This window comes from Pogona vitticeps, chromosome 7 (genome assembly GCF_051106095.1).
Source record: "Pogona vitticeps strain Pit_001003342236 chromosome 7, PviZW2.1, whole genome shotgun sequence".
Taxonomy (NCBI): Eukaryota; Metazoa; Chordata; class Lepidosauria; order Squamata; family Agamidae; genus Pogona; species Pogona vitticeps.
Genome location: NC_135789.1, coordinates 28930002 through 28957459, shown reverse-complemented (window position 1 = coordinate 28957459; position 27458 = coordinate 28930002). Strand labels below are relative to the sequence as shown.

The window sequence follows — 27458 nt, the reverse complement described above, 5'->3', positions numbered from 1 at the left end:
GCAGGCTTTTCAAACTGTTCCGTCTTCGTAGGTACTGAATATACATAATTAACATCCATAGCCACCGGCTGTTATTAATGACTGTAATTTTGAATTTTTATTTTATTGATTTAATTTATTGTATTTGTATTTTTGTTTTTTTATTTTGTTTATCATCTTGGTACATTGCGGTTACTGGCTTATGTTTATTGTTCTCTACCGCAAACCACCCAGAGTGACCTCAGGTCAGATGGGCAGTATAAAAGTCTAAAAAATAAAATGGACCGAAAAGAGATGTGTCACCATCTTTGTGGGTGGGGCGGGGGTCAATTTTGGCTCACCTCAAAACAGCCCGTACATTTTCCAAAGCATCAAAACAGCAAACTACCCCCCAATCATGGTTTTAACCCATCATCCTGTGGATGCTCTCCTTTGTGAATGCATCTAAAGCATCTAACAAAGCAAACCTTCAAGTCCATTTCAACGATATAACTTCGTGAAGCCAGATGCTTCAGGCAGCCGAAAATATGTGACCTAAACAGAATTTAGCAAGGGGAAGGAGAGAGTCTGTGGTTTTAAGTTCTTGTTAACCAGCAGAGAGTTGGCAAACAAACAAACAAACAAACCACCGCCACCACAGCCACACAAAAACCTAAGCATCAGAGATGTGGAGAAAGGTCACTTGCGTGTAACTGTAATTCTTCAAGTATTCTTCTCCTAGCCAGTGACATGTAGGGGTGATGTGCCTCACACAGCACCGTTCAGGAAGCCTCCATGCTGTGCATTTTGGTATGAACTCTGCCTGCCTAGGTGCATACGTCTAGTAGGCACCTATCAATAATGCTTCTTCCTCCGTTGCACGGACCTGCTGCATTAACCTTGAAACTGGGGGAACTGAGCAGTTTGTAAGCAATGAGAAGGAAAAGGGTTGAGCAAGGTGTGAAGGAGAAGTAGAGAGGAGAAAGAGAGAGAAGAGAGTGCGCCATCTCCCCAAATAGTAGAGCCACAGAAAGAGGTAGTGGGAAAAGAGACAGAAGGATTGATTGTAGATGAAAAGGAGGAGAAAGAAACAAAGGTGGAAGTTTGCCTAGTGGAAGAAGAGAAAGGAAAGGGGAGAAGTTAAATTTTCCAGTATGGGAGGAGAATGTAAAAGAAGCCGGGGGAAAGGGAGAGTATTCTATGTGCCCCGGGAAGGGATAAGAAAAGAAAGAGAGTCTACTTATGAAAGAGCGCGGGAGTTATTGGAGGATTTTCCCCAACCTAAAGGTGGGGGGACTAATACCTGACCCAGACCTTAAAGAAAAGAAGGTGACAATAACAGAAACACAAGAATGGACAGTAGTGGTTTCCCCAAGAGGACAAGGTCATTGGGGGAGGGTGCTTCGACCCGATGCAACGTTCAATCAACTGCCATGCAAGGGGGACTGGGCTCGACATCCTTGCTTGCGGCACGATCTGTGCTGTGAGGAAGCCTACAGACAAACAACGGTTCGGACCATCCTCGTAACAGACGCTCCAAAATCTCCTTTTCAAATATTACCATCCCCTTGCGAACAGTTACCAAATTTGAGTTGTTTTGACCCTGCTGAGGTTATCGTTGAATCTCCAAATGTTAAGTCAAATAAATTTGTTAATCATTCAAACGACTCCTCTTGGTTATTTCCTGCCAAAAAAAAAGAGGAACTGCTCCAACCTTCAAATGAACCCGATCACACAAGGACACACTCGGAGAATCACCATTCCAGAATGGAAGAAACCAGTCTATCTTTGCTGTAGTTTCTCGGCATGGATGAACGAGTAACAGCTCTCCTTTACTGGATAGGGGTAGCGCTTCAGAGCAACACAAGAGATAAAACTCCCTTCCAAAGCACGCCTCCTGCTTAGTCTGCTAATGACAGATGAGGGCCAAGAGCGACCACCAGGTTAGACCATGTCTGGCTTAACAAATCTACTGACACTAATACCATTTTGAGTGGAGGAGATTTCACTGAATCAGGGACTAGAAATGTTACTGTTAACCCAAGTCAGCCGAATGGCTCCCCCAAACCATTTTGAAAGAGGTTGAAGGGAGACATCCAGGCCCTCACTGAGAGAGCCTTCATAATAAGACCACTGCTGTGTCTTTGAAGCTGTCCTATTCTGGATTCATAAAAGGAAATGCTTAATAGATTTAGTGCTTTCTCAATCGACAAAGAAGGCTCCGGAAAGAGAGCCTAGAAAACAAGACTTGAATTGAAGGGAAGGCAGAAACCACCTTCAATAAGAAGGCATGGTCACAACAGCATAGTATTTTATCTTTAGGAAAAAAGATAGATGGATGGGTCTTGCCTGGTCTGGACATGACTCACTGGGACATCTAGCAGAGAGGATTGCTAACAAAAAGGCACTTTACGAGAAGTGCATACCCATGGTAGTAAATTGGTACTTGAATACCATTAAAAAAACCCAACAGCCTGCACATTGCTATGGGCATGTAGGGAACATGGCAATACTTCTAGGTTAAGATAGTCCTAGAATAAAACAAATCCATAGTGAAGAGACATGCAAGCCATCAGCTTTAAGTCCAAGGAAGACATCAAGTGGGAGGAACGAAGGACTGATGTTATAAGTGGCTCCGGTCAAGCTGACTGCATATAAGACACATGCAAGGCTGTCAGAGGTATCTGGATCAGCAAAAAGCAGACTTTGGTAAAATTATCTCTCTTTTTTTGTAGCTCCCCATGTGAAGGTTTGGGTGCTTGAACTATGCATCCTGAAGTGTGATTAGGGATGGTATTCTGACTGAGCCCCTTCACAAACCTCAGGAAGAAGGGGGAAACCGGAGCTGCCTGAGTCATCATCACTCTTCGCCGTGAAGTGTCGAGCATCAGCATTTCACTTCTTTTATTGCTAAAGACCAAAATAATAATAATAATAATAATTTTAAAAAAGCCCACGCCCTTTGTGCCACAAAAAGGGTTTTCAGAAATTAAGTAAGAGGTGCCACAACCAAGAAGACCCATCTTCTATGTCACCATTCACCTCACCTTGGAGGGCCACGAGAGGTGGACTGAAGATTGTTAACATTTGAGTAGACATATGGCAACCATTGGTCCTTCTTTCAGACAACATGATCTCAAACTCCCCCACTTTCCAGGATTTCCACTGTTTCAGCCACCATTTTTGAATATGCAAAATACTGGGTTATTTTTTTTTTTTAAAGAAACATCTGGACCACAAAAGCTACTCAATTCGGCAATGTATGTAGACTAAACAGCTACATGTACGTTTATCTATCTCCCTATATATGTCAAATATAAGAAGTTGGTTGCTCCCATGAAACATGAGAGACTGCATTTTATTCAGCTTTAAAAATAAGAAAATCAGAAAAGCCACACATAACCCCCCCCAAAAAAAAAAAAACTAGGGGGAAAACTCAGATCATACTAAGAGATCAACCTTGTCTAGCATGTCACGTCCAAAAACAGCCAGTTTCTAAGTAATGTGCACAGAAGGATGTGAAAGGAACAGACCTTCCCAGCGGCTTGACTCCACTAGCTAGTATTCAAGAGGTACACTACCTCAGCACGTGGAGGCTCCATTGAGCTGTCATGGCCAATAATGTTGATAAACCAATCCTCCATCAATTTGTCTGGACCCTTTTTAAAAAAGACCTTCACAATGGCAATGAATTCTGCACAAATCATGAATCATGCAAAAAAGGGCTTTTGCGTTACTAACACTTACTTGATCTGGTATTTTTTAATGAGACCCAAGTTCTGTCCTTCCGGGGATTAGATGTAGATTAGTGAAATATTAATTTAAGGTTTCATTAAACTTAAAGAACTAATTGTATTGACATTTCAGTCAAGAAGGGGCAAAAGACCGCTTTTAATGAGGATCAGGGAGATCATGGGGATCAATAAGGAGGTTGTACACTACAACAAGTGAAGGAAGGAAGATTTCCAAAGAAGCACCTCATTCAGCTTTCTAAAACACCAAGAACACCACAGCACAAAATAAAACAAGATTATTAAATCACCATCAGACCAATCCCACGTACATTCAGAGGCAGCTGTGAGAACCATGAATAGAACACATATTAAAAAGAAGAGCCCTGTCATTATAACTCGGCCCTTTCAAAGCCAGGTCACTTTTTTTTTAACCATTTGAAAATAAATAAATAAAAGATCAGAAAGCTTAGCATCTCTAAGAATAAAGCTTATGATACAACAGCAGCTTTAGTCTCTTTTTCTTTTCTTTACAGAAGGGCTAATTTTGCTCTCTCACTCATTAACGAGCAGGAGATTTTAAAACAATGGTTGAAAACCTGTTGTTTTGTTACGCAGGCAGAAGGCAAAATGCGTAACTTTCACTAACTCCTAACAGTTAAAGAGCACTGCTGAGATTCCTGAGCATGTAACAAGCCAGAGATGCTCACGGGGTCCCAAGAGTCACCACAGCGACTCTTTAATTGCCAGCTAGAAGCAAGTGAGAGAAACTTTTCATTTCTCCTATATCCTATTACAATATCCTATTTACAGCACACTTTGCCATGGAAAAACCAACTCACCCCTCCTTTCTCCAACAAGTTACCACCACCTCAAATCCTGAAATGAAATCAAATGCCAAAACTTCACGCAACGCCAAGAGAATATGGGCCCCTTCCAAAGCCAACACAAAGAACACGATGGAACTGCAAGCTATGTGTTGCGTTAATGATGACAGGATGTAATGTTTACCTGAGCAGGCTCCGTGATGTCTTCATTAACGGTTCCAGCAACTTCAACGCCAGGGCCCCTTACTGTCGATCCATTCAAGCATTAGGTTAGGAAAGAATGTACAGTATTGAAGAAGCAACACACAACCAACAAGAGGCAGAGAATTCACAAGACTGCAAGTTATTGTTAGCTGATCATCACAAGCCAGAAGATAGTTAGACACACTTGGTCTCCAACATGGCAGGGGCCATAAGCATTTGAGAAGGGTTCTGATTAGGTTGACAGCCAGCACAATGTGTTTGAGACCCTGGAGGTTACACTGCCCACCTCAGATTGCAAACCCATGTGACTGATGCTCTTCCCCCATGGACAAATTCAGAGATCAAACATGGCCTCAGAAGTCTTCAAGAGCAACCGTTGCAATCCAGGAACAATTGGGTTGCCCAAGGTTGGGAACCACTGCTTACATAAAGCAGTGGTTCCCTCACCTCCATTATGCTACAACCCAAACGTAAGTTTCACTCCAGCCCATTTGCAACATTCATTAAAAAAGACATTGTAACTGGATCCATCATCAAAGTCCAGGAAATGGAAAACACCCGCACTGCTTAGGAATGCAGAGGAACACAAGGTTGAAGCATATTTTAAAAACAACAGAAGACAAACAGTATACATTTCATGCTCAACATCTGTGCAGTTAAAAACAAAACAAACGCAAAACAAACAAGCAAAAAACCCCACAAAACCCCACATATCGGTGGGGATGTTGTTTCACTCAAGAAGGGAAGATGTGCTTTCAAAAGGTCAAAAGGTATAAAAAAGAATCCAATTTTGGAAAAACCATCCTTGCACTAAATGCAAGGGAAAGAAAAGCAGAGCCTTACATAATCAAGTACTGTATGGGGGAAATATTGTAACCTTGGATACCGTTTCCAGGGACACCAAGGTGTGTGGGCTAACCAAATAACAGGGGAGGGAACAGATGAAGGCAACGCTCAAGTCTTCTGAGTGAATTGGGTACATTAGCTAAACGAGCATCCCTCGGTCCACGGCTCTCAACAAAGGTTAAAAAAAAAAAACAGCACACAAATTGTAACATTATTCATGGGAGAAAAATACATGGAAGGATCTTTTATCCCGCCCTTCCCACCCACGGCTTTTCTTGAGACAACAAAGTACTGTTAATAATGGAAATCAACTTGACAAACTGCCCCCTCCTCCCGTTTGTCTGAGGTTTTCATGAGTTCCTAGCTCAAGAAGTCCACTGTCATTAGATCTGAGCTTTTTTTGGTTCTTCTCCTTCATTCTTTACTTCTTCTCCATGAAGACTAAAAAGTACGGCTGCAACAACCAAGAGGTAAACATGACGGCAGAAACATAAGGTGTTCCTTTGAATAGGCTCTTCATAGCATCCTCAGCTGATGCTTCTTCGACCTTTTGATGACTCCTGCTCTGCCGTTTCATTAAATTCACCACATTCTTACAGGAACGGCGAACTAAAAACCACTCTGCCTTTCCCTCTTACATCCAAGTTGGTCTCATTCAGCAAATGCACTCAAGCAGACTCCAATGTGCACTGTGGCATCTACCAATGCAGGAATCCCAAAAAGCAAATTGTGATTTAATATCTGATGGTCTGGGATGGAGTGGCGGTTCAGCTTTTCCCAAAAGAGCAACGCTGCGAAGTACAGTATCCAATGCCACAATTGTTCCAGGGCTTCTACACAGTGGTCCTATATTCGTGTGATCCCGCTTCTTTGACATACATGTCCACAGGATTGGACTGAAGTATCCTCTTTCCTGCTGTGCCAGGTTCAAAAGGTATGACATGCATCACAACTGTTGTTCCTGCAGGGTTGATGCTACAGGTGATATCACAGTCTTTTGACTCATTCAACACTGCCTTGGTTATTACTAACTACTTGGGAGCAAGTTCTTGCATTCCTTTGGGGTGTGGTACAGCCACAACAAGTTGCCAGGCCCACCAAGCGGTGGACTAAATGCAGCTCAGAAGTCCGTAGTACCCCACCCCCCATTCGGCCCTGAACGTAGTTTGGTTCAGCATAACCACCTATATAAGAAGTGAATTTACATGACACACTTTGCACAGAAAACGTGTTCCTTGCATCTCCTTAAAATTAAAATAATTATTCCTGCACCCATGAATCTCACCGTTGTGGGTCTTGTGAGGAAAGATGTATAAGACTCACAAAGGAAAGGATGATACGACATGCAGTGTTCCCCATCCTGCTCTGCTTTTGATATTGTTATAGCGGAGAGAAGTCTGAGGGTAATTCTTTCCCTGGCCACTAAAAGAATCTGGGGAACTGCAGGAAAATTCTAAGAAACTATAAAAGAAGTCCCGCCACATAATAAATCTGATCTTCGTGGTCCAACCTGCAATGGATCTGGTCCATACAGGGAAGATAAATTCCCGGGAGTCCAAGGTGACCCATTTAAAACATTGTCCCTATAAAGAAGTTCTAAGGGTCACCGTTGAGGCTAAAACAATGGTGATGGCAGTCAATTCCGAAGTGCAACATGTTGGCCATGGAACAGCACCAGGTCTTGTCACCAAACACAGGTTTTAGAGGGACAACAGTGTTACGATTCCAACTAAAGAGGGAGGCAAGGTTTCTGGGGAAAAGAATGGGCAGAGTGAGCTCTTGGACCTGCTGGGGTCAAAGCAAGGGGAAAAAAAAGGCATTAAGAAGCAGGCCACTTTCTGAAAAGGTGAGCTTACTCAATGTTTCATGCTACAATTAGGCCTCTTCCTTCACTGAAAAACCCTGAGTCCATTTAAAAAGGGGGCAGGGGGGTAGGAACACCCTGTTTTGCTTTCTTGCAGCTCTGTAGCTTTGCTCATTGTCCTCTTTAAGACACAGCACAAAAGAATTGTTCCAGTAGGAAGGCAGTTTAACCTAAAAACAGCGTCCAAACGGCATGTGTGCGAGAAGCAACTGCTCAATCAACAGACAATGCGCAGGAGGTGGGCACCCTATGGTCCTCCTCTAGCTGCTGATGGCAGCTCCAAGCATCTCTAATCACGGTCCATGGGAATTACAGTCACTGGCGCGTAATAACATGCGGAAAGCCACAGGACACACAGCTTTAACACAACAATTCCCCTCCCCTCACTATTTAGAAATGATTTTCTGTTTTCGAATGCCGTACTGCTGCCTGGACCATTATTAAAACTCAGGGCTTACGTTTCTGCACATCGGCCTGCAGCCTCATAAGACATTCACAAGTTTTAAGCTTGGCTTTCACTGTCATCTTGCAAGAGGGCTGAAAAATTCAACCAGCAAATTCAGATATCCCCAGACATGCCACAATACCGAGAGTTTCTTGTTGGGAAGCAGAGGGGGGAAAGAAAAGGGGAAATCACAACAATTAAACTGTTTTAAAAAGCTTGCTGGATAAATAATTGGTTTCATAACCAATAAATAGTTTTAGACTCCTTGTTAAAAAAAATCACCCTAAACAAGGTAGATACCTTACTCACTCTGCCGAGGATGACTGCCATCTGAAGCAGAAATTACCTTAGGAGGTGGGTTGGTAGAGGGGATTATTTAGGCCCTTCTTCCTTAAAAGACAGCCCAATTTGCCAAATGAAACAAACATTTGTCAATTTCCATTCAAGGAAGGCAGTTTCCACCTCGGTGCAAGTGTTCAAAAATGAGCAGACATTTCCAAACCCTTGCCAATGCCTTCCCAAGAGATTTGCAGATTTAAAAAAAACAAACCCCAAAAACTGGCTTTTGCCCTTTGCATGAGAACAGTTAGCCTGAAACGAACATTTTATAAATACTCTTCACTGCTAGCTCAGAATAGTGTTCACATTTAGATGCCAGACAGGCAACCCAAGCCCCAACCCCGCCCCCCCGGCCACCCCACCCCATCCCGTTCTCCAGTGTATGGTTGCCCTACAAAGGCTGAGAACAAAGTCAACGGAAGTCTGCTTAAAGAAGGTCAGGCAGAATGAGACCCGGGGGTTTGGGCTCCACACAATTGATCCAGAAGTTGGCGCAGCTGGCGTGGTACTGGTGGCCTCCGTAGGCAAGCTTGAAATTGTCCGTTTCAGAGTTAAAAGCCTAGGGAGAAGGGAATGAAAAACGTGGCAGTGATTAATCCGCTTTCTAGAAGCTCCTTTTTAAAGAAGGACTGGTGGGGGAAAGGATAACACATGTCGATTTCAGGAAGCTCCCCACCTCATCTTCCTCTGCCTTGTGCAAACACGTACCTGGCGGAGGGCAGCCATCTGATTTTCTGCTCTGCACCACTTTATCTGCTTACAGTCACACAGTCACCTACGTTGCAGGCTTGAACGATGGGCAAGCCAACCATCTTGCCCAACGCCTTTTGTGGCAGTCTCCTTCCCAACTGCTTTGCCTTCTGCTTGGCCAGGGTACATTTTCCTAGCATTTTGGGCAGTGTCTGGCTGTGGGGCCAGAGGTTATGAGTTCAATTCCCTACTGTGCCTTTTTGTGAGAAGAGCCAACCTAGGTGGCCTCGGGCAGGCTGCACAGCCCCAGGGCATCCCCAGAAGGAGGGAATGGAAAACTACTTCTAAGTATTCTCTGCCTGAAAAACCGAGAAAAAAGTTGCCGTATGTCAGAACTGACTTGATGGCACATTATCATTATTAATTATTAATTATTAATTATTAATTATTAATTATTATTATTATTATTATTATTATTATTATTATTATTATTATTATTATTATTATTATTATTATTATTATTATTATAGTTCCCTAGCAGTCTGCCATCTGAGGACTATCCAGGCTCAGCCCTCTTTAGCTTCAGAAATCGGATGAAACCAATGGGAGGAAGGTTTAAGTAATCCTCTTCTGACAGAATAATGGTCATAAAACAGAACAAAAGAACTGGGTTGTTTCTTAGAGAGAGCATGCTTCCATTCCAACCTCCATTTTCACCAGAAACAAAAGGGGTCTTTACACCTTAACACACACACACACACACACACACACACACAAGATGGATAAACGCCACAACCCCTCACATAACGGACATACAAGAACTGGTACACAGAGACCACAATGACAACATTAACTTGACCGCAGCACTACGAGATGCACCAGCACAGAGCAAAAGAGGTTACAAGCAGAAGGCATGCCAGCAAGACAAAGGCGGTGTGGGTTGGGGAGGTTACGTCTGTGCCAGTTTAAGTAGATTACAATCAAGAGGTTAGACAGAGAAGAAGGCAGTGGAACAAGTACTGATTGGGAACAAAGGAGAACGAAAGCAACGGTTCCCAATTTGGGCGCACACTAAAAAAGATCACGTTTTATGGGTCCGTACTTCTCTAGGAGGGTCATCCGCAGGTTTCTCTTCTTTCTGAAAACAACGTTGAAACCAACAAAGGTCAATATACTTGTCAAAAATCATGAGTTGACTGGCAGCCACTGCTTTTCTGCCTAAGGACCCTTTGCTCCACTGGGTAGGCCTTAGCTGGTCTCCTTTACAAGGCCAACCATCATGCCGTGTCTACATCCTTCCTTCCATCTTCTCGTGATAAATATCAATTCTAAGCCAGCTTCAGGGAATTTTCTAAACCAATCTCCACGACCGATGCATTTGCACATCTTTATTCTGGGAAAAGAGATGAGCCCCTTCCTGCTGGAGCCTCACAGGTCTTAAGGACTCATGTCTCATGCCCCCCATTCTTGCAGCTCCTCTGGGATCACAGCAGGCGCCTCTACCCAGGCAGGTAAGCCGCTGGCAAGAAAGCATTCCACAAATCAGCCAGATGGCAGAGTGCTAACCATGCTAACATGCCTGTTATTGGTGGGGTTAAAACCTCTGCTTCAGGGCAGTTTTTGGAGAGGACTTAAAACTAGTAGCGTTTTAAGAAGAAAATGACAGCCAATAAAAAGCAGAATAAATAAAGTAAAAAATAAAAGAAAGAAAATGACAGCAAGTAAAAAGAATGAGAAGACCAGAACCACCTCTGTACTTACTTTGCTTCTAGAATTTACATTTAAGAGGCAGACGCCACAGGCCAGGTCTTGTGCATTTTTAATTCCAGGGCGAAGCATGCAAGAGGAAAAATCCAGCGAGTTTTCGTCCGGCTGCAAGACAAAGAAGGGAAACAAAAACACTGCAGCAGATTTTCACAGAAACACAAGAAAGCGTCTTGGAAGAGTTCAGGCTTCCATTTATCCTCAGCTTAACAGTGCTCCAGCAGAGCAGTGGTCCCCAGAGATCCTTGGAGTGCAATCCCCAGGCGCCCTTGCTAGCATCTGTCGGAGACTGTGGCGAAACACTCCCACCCCCAGCTTGTTTCCACATTCTTAGGCAGACCAATTCCCACCTTTGGCAGATCTCCAGGCTGACCTACCGTTAACGCTGCCAGTGACATGAAGCTGATCAGGTTGTTCCACACTTTATCAATGTCCTTCAGCAGGCCCTGCAGCTTCTCGCTACAGACTGCGGTGGCTTTGATGCCCAGCTCAACCCGTTTTGTGACTCGATAGACCTCAACGACTCCTGTGAAAGAGGTCAGGAGAAGAGTACAGAGTTAATGGGAGTGACCCTACGTCAGGTATCCTGTTTGTAATCACGAAGCATAACGTCCCGCTGGTGTAGGACTCTGTTTTGTGACTCTGTGTGCCTCAACTACAGGATTGGAGGTTTTTTTTTCACCATCTGTAACCTAGATCTTGATTCCGTCTGGAATCTGTTCACGGATCCAGTTCTGGAACAGTTACATGGCTGACCAATTCCAGTGGAATGTTTTCAATTAACAAAAATGTGGACATTTTAGATCTTAAAAAAAAACCCACACCCTTTCTTATCAGAATGCCCACTTCGATCTAGTGGAAGCTCGACATGTCCTTCACCAGGCACTCAACATTTTTAAAAGCACTCAATTCTTCTTGCATGTACAGTATCCTACCCAACCACATGATATTTTGAAGATGGGCAAAAGAAGAAAAACGAACTGGTTTTGAAGAGCAGGGAACTACTTACTTTTTCATAGGAATTTGTATTTAAAACTAGGTACATATCCTCATGCTAATAAGATACGATAAAATAAATCATACCTAACAAATATTCCATGCCTTGTGCAGACTGAATTACTTCTGTGCATACAGATGAACTGCTGATTCCATTCAGGGTGTCATTTGCTTTCTTGATGATCTGGGAAAAAAGAGGTAGATTATGAGTTACAGAATGGAAGGACATCAGACAAAAAACCCAAAACTAAATAAATAAGAAAACAAAAACACAGCGTGACTTAAAATATGACAAAGGGCCGAGGATCCCAAAAGAGAGATTTCACAACTTTTAAAGAGCTATAGAGACGTTCCTGTCTAGAAAAAAAATTCCCAGCCTTTCACGACAATTAAATTTGGAAATCACCCAAATTTTAAAAGTCCTTCCTGGTTGCCCCAAGAAATAATGCCTTCCAAACCTCCTTTTTCTCTGCTTTGTTTTTTTCTGCAGAGTTGGGTTGTGCCTCACTGTTTATTTTTTACACAACACTTAAGATGCTCTACACCTGGGTTGGGCAAAGTGGCCTCTAACCTTCCCTTTTTCCAGCAAAATATTTATTTATTTATTTATTTATTTGATTTGATTTGATTTTTACCCCGCCCCTCTAGACCATGTAATTTTCCTGTAATTCCTGTAAGGGAATTACAGGAAAAGTGACTCACCTTTTAAATAGGTCACCCTCTCCCCTGCCCCCCATGACTTAACACACCAACTTACTCATTTTTCAAAAACAGAAGTAGAGACGTAGGTTTGGATTTTGAGGGTTTGGGCAGAAAGTACAGCCCTTGGAGCGTCTTGGGGGCAGAAAACTGGCCCACAAATATCCCAAATTTTCCCACTCTTGGTTTAAAGCAGCACATGTGTGTGTGTTTTGTGATCTGTCCTTTCTTTTTTTCTTTAGCTCCCGCAAACAGTGGGAGCTTTATTGGTGCTGGTGGCATTGCAGACATTCACGAATCAGACATTTCCCCCCTGTTCAAACTGAAATACTCTGGAAAAAAAAGCCACAGACGGTATTTTTCAGTGCTTGCCAGAGCAGATGGAACAAGTAAGGGATCCTCTTGACCAATCCTCCTGCCCCAGAAAACATCATGTCATCCTCCGCCTTTGGATGCTCAGTGTTACAAATGACTGTGCCAAACAAACAGCTGATTAAAACAAGGAGGAAGAAGCGACTGGGGGGGGGGGGAAACATACTTACTTGGAGAGCACTTTCCAAGCACCTCTGCCACTCGTAGGCATACCTCTCGCTTTCCTAGACGCAAAAGAAAACAACAGAGAATGTGGCAGGGCCGCAAGAGATAAGAGCTGGCTGCTGCTTTTTCCAGCAGCCAAAGATAAATGGAGGCTTGCCGAGGGCTTTCACTTAACCGTGGGAAGACGCAAAACCTACAGACTTCACTCTCCCACCTGTGCTGGTTTTCAGCGAAGAGTAAAGAGGAGAAGAATCCAGGCAAAAGTCAGCCTGCGCCCGTCTGGATGGCAGATCTCCAGAAGATTCACGCGACACCCTTTGAATGCTAACACAGCATGGCTGAGCTAACCCGTTCAGCAAATTCAATGGTCACAGTCCCTTCTGGAAGCTTTCTACTTCAAACCCAAGAAAGGAGACTGTTTTTGGTTTTGTGTGTGTGTGTTTTTTTTAAGGCTGTTTTTTTCCCCACTCAAAGACATAGACAGGCAATGCCCCCCCCTCTCCCCGGTAATTGCAATTTTTGGTATGAACGGAGTTTTGCTTTTTTATCTCCGTGGAATGGGCCACATCTGCTGCCTGAAACAATACTATGCACGGAAGATTCTATGGGGCCATTCGGTCCACCTTGACTGTAAAAAGGCGGCCAGAAGGCACCGGCTTCACCTGCTAGCCCTTCAGTCATCCAGACAGACTTCCCAGCTACATAACACCTTCTTCATCAGAGCATTCCCTACCTCTACTTCCCCGGTTAGATCTTTATATTTGTCTCTGATGACTGGCAGGGCGGGCTTCTCGCTTAGGGTATTTGAGCGATCTCGGAATGGCTGCTCCAGCGGTGGCAAAGGTGAGGAGCGACTTATTTCTTTGTCCCCCAAGCTCAAGCTCCTTTTGTGGGATCCTGGGGGGGAAAAAAGCCCATCGGTTAAAACTGAAGTGATGTGAACACTCTATTTTTGAGTGACAGAAGAACTACAAAACATGGGAATGTCATGGGGTGGGGGAAGAGAAGGATCTTCTTGGGGGTGGCCCTCCACAGTGGAAGGCTCTCCACGGTCACCTAACAACTACCTTCATTTCGCTTCGTCATTCCGCCATTAAAAAAAAAATCCCTGTTTTTGAAACCATCATTTGTGTCTTGTTTTTAATGCTACTTGGTGTCTGCTTTCATTTCGGATGACTCTTTGTAGACCGCTCTTTCATACAAGGGTGTTTTCATGGCTTTGTTTTTATTAAAAACTTTTAACTTGTAAACTGCATTCAAAAGTTGAAGAACGGCAAAGCACATGCCCTCTAATGAACAAAGTAATCAAGAAAATATGCTCATCATATTTATGATTTTCTTCCCTTATATGCAAATTGGCATGGATTTAGCTGACTAGTGAATGAATCAATCAATTCAGCCTGGGGTTTCCCATATAAAAATCAACCAACCAGGATTTTATTTAACTGGCAAACTCAAGTGAAAAAATTAATTAGATCCCGGCCATGAAAGCCTTCGCAAATACAATTAATTATTCTTTTATAAGGTAAAACCAATTGTTCTGAAATAAAAAAAGGCACCTTTTTGTTGCAGATCATGTGTGCGTGCACTGTAACCACCATCTCAAAACATCAGAGATAACACCTTTTAAGATTAGCCTTGTATTAATCTTTAATCAAACTCTTCTGTCTGGTTATGTGGGACAGACGCACAACTGAAATGTTGGTTATTTGAGACAGACACTGTGACACATAATTTTTAAAAGATCTGCGCTAAGTTTCAAAGGGGGAGGAGCGACACACGAACAGCCCTATTCACATGCTCTAATGACTCCACTTTGTTTACTTAATCTGTTGTATCTACCTTGGACTATTTTCCTTTCTTTACCAACCATCTGGTTCAGGCCAGACTTTGTTTTATTTTTTAAAAAATAATTTGGTATTTATTCAATAAATGCTGCGGCTGCGTGTTATACTCAGAGGAAACAACTGTTGCTACAAAACACGAGAAAGATAAAAAGAGCAAGTTTGCTTTGAAGAAATTCACCTAACCAAAAATCGACTAAACACCTCGGTCCTAACTAAACATCACACCACTTTTTGACTTGATGTTTTTATTTGGTTGACAGGCACTGGCAGCTCGTCATCCCAATCTGCCATTTCAAGCTGGTGCCCCCAGCCCATGCCCTCCAGTCATGAATGGGCTATGGTGATAGCCCTGCTTGTTACCAAAGGCCGTCTTGGGTGAGTCGTTCATCGAGAACCCAGAAACAAAGTCTCATTCTCCCACCTGGGTCTGAAGGGAAAAAAAAAGAGCACAGCCCATCCATTTACCTATTCCTGTATTTAAAATATTTTTATCCCGCCTTTCTCCTTAAAAAGGGCCGATGACATGAACGCTCACCTTGAACAGAGAGGTCAAAGGTTGCAAGCTCACTCTTGATCATTTCTTCACTGGACTTCATCTTGCCTTGGGTCGTCGCCAGTAAGAAGTCAAATTTACTAATTTTGGGCTTTTCACTCTGAAACTCGCCAAAATCATTTGGGCTTTCTCTGGTGGCTTCCAAAGAGACACTGGAAGAGCTGGCCTCTTGGGCTGTGCCTGGGACAGGGCTGTCACGCATCTCCCCAAAAGGTCTTGCAAATTTCCCAAACTCTTCAACATCTTCGTCGCTTTGGTCTATAGACTGAAGGTCAGAAGAATCTCTGAAGGGAGCAAAGGGCGAGAACTTCATGTCCTGAAAAGCATCCTCGCCCGTAAAAGTCGTCACTTTGGAAACGGTAGTCATGGTGATGTTTTCCGAGCTGCCGAAAAAGGTCTCTTTCTTCTGGAGAACAGAGGTAGCCAAGGAGGACCCATGTCCTGGTGGAGGAAGGAAGGAGGTAGACTTCTTGCTCTGATAGGTGTCTTCTTTGTCAGGCCAGTCGTAGCTTGGAAAGCTGCTCAGAGCAGAGCTACTGCTGTAACTTCCAAACGGTGGACACTTTATGTCATCAAGATCTAAAAAGGCGAAGAAAACCCAGTTAGGACCAGCGGCAGCCACTATTTCCAGGTAACAGGTCCCAAGTGATATTGAACAAAGATACTGTAGCGCTATTCTAGGGGAAAAAAATATCCCAAGAACTGCCTTCTTCCTAAACATGTGGGTCAATCCTCAGTTCCTGTGTGGCCTCCCTCCACCACCTGAAAGACAGCAAATGACCCCCAGGGAACAAGGTCTTCGCTGTATGGAACAGCCTTCCAAAAGAAACGTGTCTGATTTCAAGGTTTCCTATGTCTTTTACAAGAAACAAAGACAAATGCTTTCCAGTGGGCTTTCGTATACACTGTCCTTCGAGGCGGTGTTAGGGTGACACAACTATTTTAGTAAATGTGGACTGATTAATAAACATATGCTTAAAATGTAGAAACATTAATAGGTTGAGCTTTTGGTAAGATGGTTGTTGTGGGTTTTTCGGGCTCTTTGGCCGTGTTCTGAAGGTTGTTCTTCCTAACGTTTTGCCAGTCTCTGTGGCCAGCATCTTCAGAGGACAGGTACCGAAAAAGGACACCCTGACGCTCACCCAGCAAATATTTCCAGAAGACATCAAGGCCCTCTTCCAACACTGCCTAACGACCAGCTATTTCCAGTGGGATAATGAATTCTATGAACAGACAGATGGAGTGGCCATGGGCAGCCCCCTCAGCCCGGTTATAGCAAACTTCTACATGGAGCATTTTGAAAAACTTGCCCTGGCTTCGGCACCCCTTGCACCCACAGTCTGGTTCCGATATGTGGATGACACCTTTGCAATTTGGAGTCACGGTTAAGAAAAATTGGAAGAATTTCTCAAGCATCTCAACAGCATCCACCCAAATATACAATTCACCATGGAAAAAGAAATAGAGGGCCAACTCCCATTCTTAGATGTCATGGTCCTACGAAAAACTGACCTCCGACTGAGACACAAGGTCTACAGAAAACCCACCCACACAGATCAGAGAGAGCACAGAGTGCTGTCCTCTGAAGATGCCGGCCACAGAGACTGGAGAAACGTTAGGAAGAACAACCTTCAGAACACGGCCAAAGAGCCCGAAAAACCCACAACAACCATTAGATCCCGGCTGTGAAAGCCTTTGCGAATACTTTTGGTAAGATTTCCTTGATTCATCAAAGATGATTAGCATCTCCTATAGAAGGCCATCATTATAATTCTGATGCCTCTGCTTCAAAACAGGAACCATGATGGAATGGAATCCTGGTGTCAACCCACCAACAAATTAAATTTCACTCCAGATCTTTGAGTACAAATAGCTCTAATGTTGAAATTTCTGTTGAAAGCAATTGCCCTGCCTTGAAAAAGGACAAATTTGAAACTCAACCCCTTGTCTCCCACAAACACATTACGGAAGCCATCAACACTCACCTGATGGTTATGTGGCTCAAGCAGTCACAAAACAGTTTACTTTATCTAAAAACAACCAATAGGGAGAGGAAGGCAATGCTGTGATTTGATTTCTGCTAGGCTATACTGCTTCCCCAGTGCAGGTTAAAAACAGAAGAGCAGGCGGAGGAAGAGGAAGAAGAAAATGAAGAAGAGGAAGGAGGAGGAGGAGGAGAGGAAGAAGAAAAGGAAGGAGGAGGAAGAAGAAGATGAAGAAACAGAAGGGAAAGAAGAAGGGAAAGAGGAAGGAGGAGGATAAATTAGTCATGAATCACCCGTTACATATTGGAGTGAGGGGTTCAAACAGAAGCAAATAGCAGCCATTTGTTTTCATCATCATTTTGGCCCAACAGGACTATAAAAACAGAAGGACCACGATGCTCAATCAAACCTCTCTGGGTCCACCTTTGGTTCTCACAATGGCCATCTTGGATCTTCCACAAGAATCCTAAAAGAAGGGCATGAGGTCACAGCGGCCTCCTGCTAAATGTATGTAGCCACCAGTACTGGAAGGCAGACTGCCTCGGAGATCGTTAGTAGCAAAGAGTCATTATGACTAACAGCTACTTATAGCCAGTGGGGCCGAGGGCTACCATGGCATCTTGCAGCAGACCAACAGATATTCATCATTAAATCTTGGGGAAGACCAGGAGATAACGACTGCGGAACAAATTTTAATTGTTGCTTTTGTAACCTCTTTCATAATTTGTGTAAATGCACCTGGGATAATCCTACCACAATTCAAGTGTAATTTTTAGCTACTTATATCACTGCTCTGCTATCCATTTTCCCTCCAACCTCTTCCTCCCTCAACTGCAAAAAATTTCTCCCTGTCCTGCCAGAGGTAAGAAAAATCCTTGTGACAGTGACTTAACAAATTAATCCAAATTGTGTATCTTGTTCAATTGTGTATCTTTTGAAACTTAGGTAATTTGTGCTATCTGCATAAATGACTCAACATTGCAATCACTGCTGCTTTGCTGTGCAGACTTTAAAGGATCAGAAGCATGAAATGGGTTGTTTGTGTCTTAAGCAGTCATCCCATATTTCAAGCCTTGCAGAATGTCCGCTTTGCTTCTTAAATGGCAAGGATAGAATGGCTGATTTATACAGACTATTGTAGAGAGACTGCGGGCTTATGGTAAGCTAGATATGTACAGTACTATGAAGACTTGTTCTGGACTGTGAGGAAGAAAACATCCAGATTTCCACTGCCAGCCAGGCAAAGAAATTCACCCTTACCCACACTGTTGGAGGATTCCTTTTTATAGACCAAGAACTGCAAAAATACTGATACAAAAGAGAGACCACAAAGAAGAAAAGAAGCACTTTCTTTCACCTTTGCTCTGGAGGTGAGGAATTTTGTGGGGCCTGGAAACCTCTTAGTGATGTACTGTATCTCATTATGTTGAGACAACCTTAATGAACGAGGTGTATTATTCACATCCCCAGTGCACAGCTCTTTCCATTAATGGTCAACAGAATCAATGGTATCACAGTGGGCATTTGTGACTACTGGGATTTCACTCAAGAAGTCATAGATCTGTCGCTAACACAGCAAGCTTCCTGTTAAAATACGTGGGAACTGTCAAAATGTCTTGTCAACAGCTTCAAACGAGAGCGAGATGAAGGCAAGTGCATAAGGAAAATAGTGACAGTGTCCAACACTGCCTTAACACCTGACAAGACTTCATTTCGGTGGACATGGGACTTTGACTAATGGAAATTAAGCAACACCTCGCTGTTAATTTATTTAAAATATTTTTATCCTTTCTTCCAAAAAAGAACCGATGGAAGTGTCTGGAAATAAGGGACTGCCCTGTGCTATGGAGGAACACTTTTGGGGAAATCTACATTCTGTTCTAATTGCTCTCTGTAATATAGTAATGAAGCTGGGTGCTGAGTGCCTACAGGCGTGAGCCAAAATGGGAATGCTTGAGAAGCGGGTGCAGAAGAATTGTGAGGCTTCCACAAATAAAATAGGTCTTTTGCTCTCCCATTTGCAATCTAATCTAACAACCTATCCCCTCAAAAAACATCCACAAAGACTACGCATGCTTAGTAGTCACTGATGACTAGCTACTGAAATACAAAACAGAAAGGAGGAAAGGTGGGACAGCTTGCCTGACCTCCACACAGTTTGCACAAGATGCCTTGCATTTATCTTGTAAGGCTGGAACACTGAAAGGGAGCATTCTTGCCAAAAAGTGAGGACATGATGAAATGTTACAGGGCCCAGTGACACCACACTATTATTCCATGGCCCCATCCACTGAGAAATAAGCAGCCTTCCAGATGTTGGGTAGCACCTCCCATGAACTCTAAGCAGCACAGCTGTTGACAGGAGCTGCAATCCAGCAACATCTGGAAGCCAACATGTTCCATGTACCTTTTTGGCTTTTGAATTCACTGTATACACATACACTCTCTCGCATACTGTTCAAGACATAAAGCAGTGTATTGGAGCCTACAATCCAGCCTCTATCTATCTATGTCCAAAAACTAAACTTACATAAAGTACATCTTGTGCTAATAAAGGGGAAGCCTGAATACAGGAAAAGTTAACAGCCATAGCCAACCCATCGGATTCAATACAAAAGGTTGCCAGATATACCATACCTTTTACCCACACCCCTGACATGATTATGACATGGAAAAATAAAGACTGAGAAACAAGGAGTATTGCAGAAAATTTCCAATGCTATTTTCTTCAAGTGGCGAGCAATGACACACAGCGGCGTGAGCGCGCTGTGTTCACCAACTGCAATTGAGACACACCTTGGGAAGGGCAAAATATACGCAACCAAAGAGCAATGCCTCGATGCAAACTCTGTGTGAAGGACGCCTCAGGTTCAACTCTTGGCACTGCTGGTTAAGATGGTTTTTATCTAGGCAGGCCACGAACATAGGTCGATCCAAGACCCTCAGAGCTTTGTAGCCATTAACTACCCAAGCTATTTGGCCCATCTTGCAACAGAACACACTAGAAGCCCAGACGTTGCTACTAGTCTGGTATACGGCTGTGTGTAAATGTTCCTGGGGCATGCAGATCCACTGTAGGGTTTCAGGTCCAACAGCAACGGAAAGGTGCCATTTGTGAAGTCATGTTTACGCAACTACTATGATTCCTACGGTGCAAATCACTAAAAGCTAAGCTTGTAGGAACCCTTGTGGTTAGAGAGGGGGCTGAGAACAAGTTTTTTTTCAAACAGACCTTCTCGGTAAAACATTACTGAAGTGCAAGCAGCTCTGGCACTCCTGAGGCTCACAGGCTGAACTCCCCAAGCCCTCGGGCCTGGAACTCGCCAGGTGCATTACCACTGTGAGGAAAACAGAAGCATCTTAAATATGGGATTTTAGCAGCAGGCAGACGAGCCTTGTTTTTTGTGCTACTGGGGTATCTTTCAACAGGTAACCGTGGTTACGTGCTACTTTATAGCACTCGCACTGCAGCTGGTTTGCAAGAACTACTGCAGTATTAGCTCAGCAGAGATCAGCTGATCCAAGGCCCCATAGTCTAGCTTTTCCCAAAGTAGTGTATACCAGACGTACTGGCTTCCAATTCTCAAATACAGTTTGCGGGAGGAGTTTGGGAGGGCACCGTATTGGGAAAGGCTGATCTATGAGCTGGTCCTATAAAAGCTTCTGACTCCAACCTAAGCAATTTGTACCTTAGTCACAAACTGAGTTCCGAGTTTAATTGTTTGACTGCTTGGTTGGACCTTGACTCATCGAAGGAACAACCGCAAACACAACCACCACCCAAACACAACAGAGCGGAGAGAAAAAGAGAGACTTTCCAAGTAGAAGGGGATACGATTGCTTTAAACTTCAATTTTTCCCCCCTCCTGTTTGATGAAAGATGCATTTCGAAAAGAATAGAGAAAAATCACACATGCTCAGATTTTCAAAATATGCCAAGATAAATATTTATTTAAACACAGCAGGACTTACAGATCACAAAAGAGAAATGGATATACAGGAGCTCAAAGGGAGTCATTAGAATCAAAGCATGCAGCCATCGCAGAAGAGAGATATCAAAGCAGATTTCGAAAAGGCACATTCACACGGGAAATAAATAAAAAGTATCAGAGGAGGAGGAAAAACAGACAGCAAAAAAGGGGAGGAAAGAGAAAAACAGAGGAATGTCTTTCTCCCCAAATGCTGTTTGCAAAGAATGTTCCAAAGGAAAAAAAGTTGTATCAGCTTGTACATTCTACCATCGGGGTCTATCCTAACAATTTAATCATGAGCCAGGCTGCGCCCTTGCTGCAGTGTTTAAAAAATGGTCAATGAGGACTAATCATGGAGATGGAGACAGGGGAGGTCCCCACCCAGGCCAAACCATCCAAACCAATAGGGAAGAGTGGACCATGGGGCAGAAAAGCAGCAATAAGGAGGATCTACTAAAATCAACATGCAGCAAGCGCGTAGATGGTTAAAAGTTTGTCAGAGGTTCCTTTTTCAAAAACAAAACCCACAGTCAACCATTTTATCAGTAAGGGCTGGCTTCCACACAAAGATGTATAAATCAAAGTTTAAAGAGACAGTATCCCCCAGAAAGAGCATGGAAAAGAAATCTCAGTCTCTTATCTTATCCCTGTCCAAAGAGATCAAGACAATTTGGCTGAAAAGTTGACCAATTTTAGCATCCTTCCTTTCCCACCAAAGACATGTCCTTGTAATTCATCTCCTCTTACTCGGGCTTACTGAGGAAGGAGTTAAAACGTTCCTTTTCTGTGTTCTGAGAAAACTAGAAATCACTGCAATAAATTTAAGTCCTGCATGCTTACGCTTTTTTAAAAAATTCAAAACATCACTTGTGGAGCTTTGAAGAAATAAGAAGCCCCAACGGCCACCATCTGTTTCTCAAGGAACATAAAAAGGGATACTGTCCCTTTTCTGATAATCCATTTTACAGTTCGAAAGGAAGCAATGGGAGAGGTAGAATATCTATTAAGTCAAGTTCAAAGAAAGGGAGACAGATACTTGAACATTACCAATTCAACGCTTGAAATGCCTGAAAACACATATATAGATAATCTGTATATAAATATATACACACAAACAGAGAAAAACACTAGAGCAGAAAAGAAGTGGATTTAACAAATAAGATTTCAGAGCAAGGCGAAGGAAACTTTAGATGAGAAGGAGTTTGGGGGCCCGAAGGAGTTCACCGAGCACCTTGGTTGGCCAAAAATTCCTTGTCCCTTAACTCTGTTTCAGAGATTGCAGAACACTTGCCTGCTCCTCTGTCTTGTGGGTGTATTTCTGCTCCTCTGAGGCCTTAATCAGAGTCATTAGGGCAGAAACAAAACAAAATGAAGCTTCTTATAGGTCACAGCTAGCCCTGGTTTGAAATGCCGATTTGGGGTGCACTTCGGTTGCCATTAACCGTTGCTGAGCTTTGGCACAGTTATGAACCACGGACACTGATGGGGGGAGTTGCCTGGGAGAGAGGAGCAATCATTCACTTCTGATCCGTTCCCAAAAGGTAAGGAAATGGGTGGCATTAGGACCAAGCCGGCCCTTTGACTTGGCACTAGAATACAGAGGAGGATTTCCTTTCTCTTTTGGAAAACATGGGGAGACCTTCCTGATGACCACACTTAAAAAGCATTTAGCGATGAAAAAACACGATTCGTGTAACCAACCTTAGGACCCAGAAGGCACCGCTCAATGCAATTCTCAATCATGAAATTGCTATGGACTTCAATCTCATCTCTGGAAAACAAGCTACACTAAAGCTCAATCCACTAACGACAAAGATTAGAAAAATAGTAGGAAAAGTGCTTTTGGAAAAACCCAAAGTAAACAAAAACAAACCAACACTTTTCAATACCACGCATGGTAGGTGCCAAACAACGAGTCCACCCACCAAACCAGATGCAAGCATTTCAACATACAAAAAAATGTTTAGTTCTTCATAAAAGAAGAATCATTCCTGATATTTTTTCACCCTGTTAGAGGAATTCTCCGTATCAAAAGCCACCTACAGATTTTCCTCCTTTCCTTTTTAAAAACAGAATATAAGGCTACAATACTGAATTTATTTTCACTGCCCAAAATGGGTGGGCAGGCAGAACAATCAACCATCCGTATGGGGGAAAAACTGGACTCTGCAGCAATAGCCTTCCCATCACAAATGCTAACTGGACATCTTTTTTTCTTATTTTTGAACAGGTACTTTATCCATTTTTATAGGGCACAAAATGTCAATAAAACCCATTATTTCCCCCCTCTATTATGTATAGATATTGTTAATAAGGCAAAGAAACAACAAAGGGCGCTCAGGAAGTTTAACAAATTCCTAGCACATTAGAGATCACCAGGTCACATGTTTTGATATTAAATTTTACAAACAATGTGTTTAAGAGGGAGAAATCCTATGGACATGGATCCATATCTGCCATACAAGTTGACTCTAATAATTGCCTTCTCACATTTTAAGGGCCAGCATTTTCACACTGAAAATGCACAAGGGCTGCATTTTTATTTCAACACCTGTATGCACCACCATGAACCTACGTTGTGGTCTGTGTTGTCAGGGTGAAAATATACATCATGAGATCATCCTGTGCTTATAGAAATGCGGCCACCTCTGTACACAGTCATGGACTGCTACAGAGATGGTCATGTCTCTGTAAGCACAGAATAAGCTCATGGATGTCTATTTTCATGCTCCAAAAATGGAATGTAAAGCAAAGAAACCCCAGCCAAATGTGTCTCCTTAGGTGTAGGCCTAATCAGACTTAGGGCCTGAGTTCCCAAGAAGCGTTGCTAACTAGAACATTGTCCTTCTTTCCAAAATGTGTGGAAACACTTGATCAGGGGGGGATGGGACTGGGCATTATTGTTTGATTCTGTGCAAGTATAATGTGGCAACTATAATAGTATACAAAAATTGTTTTGGTGCAAAGATTGCACAAGGCTGCTTTCTAACACACAGATGGTAGAGATATTAATGATGGTTCTGTCTTTAATTGCAGGTTTTTTCTAAAAATGGTGCCAACCTAATGAGTGTATACTCCTTCAGCCCTTCATCACAGTTAAGAAACATTTCAATGCAATTTAATGGGACTGCATCTTGCTATGAGTTGAAACTACTACTTAAAGTGGATTTCAAAGTCAAGTTAAAATGAAAGTCCGACCCATCTGACCGAAGTTAACAACTGGTGCAGAGGTACTGCTTAACTGCGGTCAAGGGAGAAAGAATGAATTACTTTAAGAAGGGGCTGCGGAGGGACACCTCACTGCTGAGAGGGGTATGTCTGCCCCAGACACTGTAGGGAAGTATATTAATCCTGTAAGAAACATGCACCATTCTTTCAAACTCTGTGATTCCTCCGATATTTAGGGATGGATGAGGCCCAAGCTAACTTGCAAAGCAGCTCGCGAAAACCAAGAGGTTTTCAGCCTTTCCTGAGTAGCGGTCCGTCTTGTGAAACCTCAGCATGACCCTCAACACTAGAAGAGTGCTTCATCGAGAAAGGGGTTGCTAAGAGGACATCAATAATACCGTGGGGTGTAGGGCTCACCGCGGAGCAATCCGATCTAAAACTTACAACCAGACAACAACAAAAATGCATTAACACTGCTTGGTTAAGAGAATTAGCAGCTAGCTGAGAATACAGATTCAGGAGCCTTTGCTCTCTAGAGAAGACCAGCACAAAAGACCTGCCATTCGGCTCCAAGAGCAGCACTTCTGGGTTATTTCTACTGCCTTGGTCACCAGAGCAATCTGACTAGTTCCTCACCTGCTGCCGGAGGATGTTGGCCACTAATGGTTGGCAAATCCAAAGAGCTATCAGACATGACATGCTTAAGGTCTCCTCCCACATCCGCCAGTTTCATGTCAAACTGGACGGAAAGGGCGTCTTCCGAGTCTTCCTTGCCCACGCTGCTGCCCCCGATGGACGGGAGGTCCAAGGATTTGACGGAGGCCGAGTCCTCTTTGGCGTGCTTGAAGGCGGCCAGTTTGTCCACCAGGGATTTTTCAGAACTAGACGAGAACTTGTTGGAGTGGAAGTCGGCAAAGTCATCCTCGCTCTTCACGGACGAAGGGGTGTGGTCTTTCAGTTCGTCAAAGCCTAAGCTGGGGCCATCCAGAGACAGCTGTTTGAAGATGTCGTATTTGGTGGAAGTGGCGGCAGGGCTTTGTCCACTCTTCACGGCACCGGCTGAAGAGCCAGCTGGAGGAAGAGGGCTGCCATCTGGTTTGGGTGGGTTACATTTGTCCTCTGGCTGATGATCAGAAGAGCCGGCACTGTTATTGAAAGCCATAAAGTCTGCAAACTCGTCCTGAGTGGTCGTCGTGGTACAATTCGACAATCCCCCAAATAGGTTGAAATCAGCAAAGTCATCAGCCAGAACGGAGCTGTTGATGGGTCCGGGCAGAGCAGTGGTCGCAGCAGACGTTGGGGCTGGTGGCGCAGGGAAAGATGCTGGTTTGGGGGAAGTGTAAACAGTTGGAAAACCAAGGGGTCTATTCTCTCCGGCAGAGGCTGAGGAAAACAGGTCCAAGTCGGCCAGATTCAGAGGAGGCTTTGCTTGGGGCTGTGGCTTCAACTGTGTAGGTAAAGAAGGGGGAGGAAAAAGTTTATCCTTTGTTGGCGGGTCTAGCGGCGAGATGCTGTCGGCCGTTTTGAAATCTGTGAAGCCATCATCTGCTCCTGCGGACTTGAATTCTGCAAAGCTGTCTCCTGCATTCAGAGAAAAGGAAGAAACGTGAGGAATTATTTCTGAAATGACAGATGTGCCATTCGCTCAAACAGGATAACGAACAGGTTAAATCACAGAAATGCAATAAATGGCTTCCTCCCAGAGATTTGAAGCAAACAATCTTTTAATTCAAAACCCAAAACAAACACAGAGGGAACAATCCTAGCAAAGTTAAGCAGTTCAGTATTGAACTCAATTCCACAGGGAAAGGTTTAAACATGTACCTAAAATAGGGTTTACATTTAATTAGATTAACAGTACATCCCAATTTATACATACACTTTCATTCCTAAAGGATTATGTTACTTTGCACACGGAGGAATAATTCATATTTACAGTTTTATCATGTAGATTTAAGGGCATTTACATCAAAACAGGTCCATTATACATCTGATCTCTATTTCTGCATTTCGATGTAAATAACAAATAAGTACAGAAAATATTTGTTTAATATGGAGCAACATTAGAAAACGCTCACTCTGCCCTTACCCTTGTGACTAGGATGATTCTTCATGTACCTTAAGCATATTTAATTGTGCTTGTTCTCAACAAAATTGCAATGAACCTTAATCAGAAAAATGCACTTCATCTAGAATCGCAAACCATAATGATAAAGCTTGAGAATGTATGCAAATTTCTTTTTTCATAAACTATGTAAATCAATAACTGATCTGGGGGGCTGGGATTGGTGTGTGTTCAACCAGCAGATAATGTTAAAGACACTATAATTTTTGATAATGCTGTCCTAATTTGTCTAATGTTGGGAAAGGGAGACAAATTTCAAAATTTCCACTTCCTAGAAAAACCTTCTGTTATAACCACAAGGCCTCTTACCTGGATACATCTCCCTTCACAGGTCAGGTGAGCCATTATGATATAGGTAGCCTTACCTTTAGTAGTATTCTGACTCTGGACTATCTGGCAAATATACCCAGCATCCTTTTTTACCTTTTATAACCAACCTACTTTTGTTTTTCCAGTAATTCTATTGTTCTAAATTTCTACTCTTTAGCTGATTTGTTCACTGTTAATCTGGTGTCATGTTTCATATTTCCATTAGGGCTGTAAAGTACTCTGATGGGGCATTTCCTGGGATAAAAGTATTTCAATATAAACCCATCACTCTCAGTAACTTGAGCACATGTGTCTAGGATGTCTCCCACAAGCTCAAGCCACAGTGCTGGTGCTAACCTTCCAAGCCCTGAGAAATCAGGGTCCCAAAATCCGATGGTGCATCATTTCCTGTGTTAGCCTGCCCATACTTTATAATCTCCAGGAGAGATTCTTCTTAAGATACATACAGCACCTTATGTGGAAAAAAGGGGGAGATGGCCTTCTCTAATATGGTGGCATTGTGGAAGATTCCTCATGGACCTATGACTGATTCTGACGTAATCTCGAGGCACCAGGTCAAAAACGGTTTCTTCAGTTTGG

The 27458-nt window shown here is 43.1% G+C and overlaps 1 protein-coding gene across 9 annotated transcripts in view; it reads right to left on the bottom strand.

Moving 5' to 3' along the window:
• Positions 1 to 8568: 8568 nt before the first annotated feature.
• Positions 8569 to 27458, bottom strand: part of SYNRG (synergin gamma) — a 41024-nt gene continuing 22134 nt past the window's right edge. For 6 of the 9 annotated variants that reach the window (XM_072978496.2, XM_072978498.2, XM_072978502.2 and 3 more), the window contains 9 exons: positions 25061 to 26005; positions 15283 to 15879; positions 13634 to 13797; positions 12906 to 12959; positions 11752 to 11848; positions 11046 to 11194; positions 10666 to 10776; positions 10007 to 10042; positions 8569 to 8773 (listed from right to left, as the gene is read on the bottom strand). In XM_072978496.2, coding sequence (XP_072834597.2) covers positions 8642 to 8773; positions 10007 to 10042; positions 10666 to 10776; positions 11046 to 11194; positions 11752 to 11848; positions 12906 to 12959; positions 13634 to 13797; positions 15283 to 15879; positions 25061 to 26005 — 2285 coding nt within the window. In that variant the 3' untranslated portion in view covers positions 8569 to 8641. The remainder of the gene's footprint in view (positions 8774 to 10006; positions 10043 to 10665; positions 10777 to 11045; positions 11195 to 11751; positions 11849 to 12905; positions 12960 to 13633; positions 13798 to 15282; positions 15880 to 25060; positions 26006 to 27458) is intronic. The other 3 variants (XM_072978500.2, XM_072978501.2, XM_072978506.2) reach the window with 1 other exon arrangement.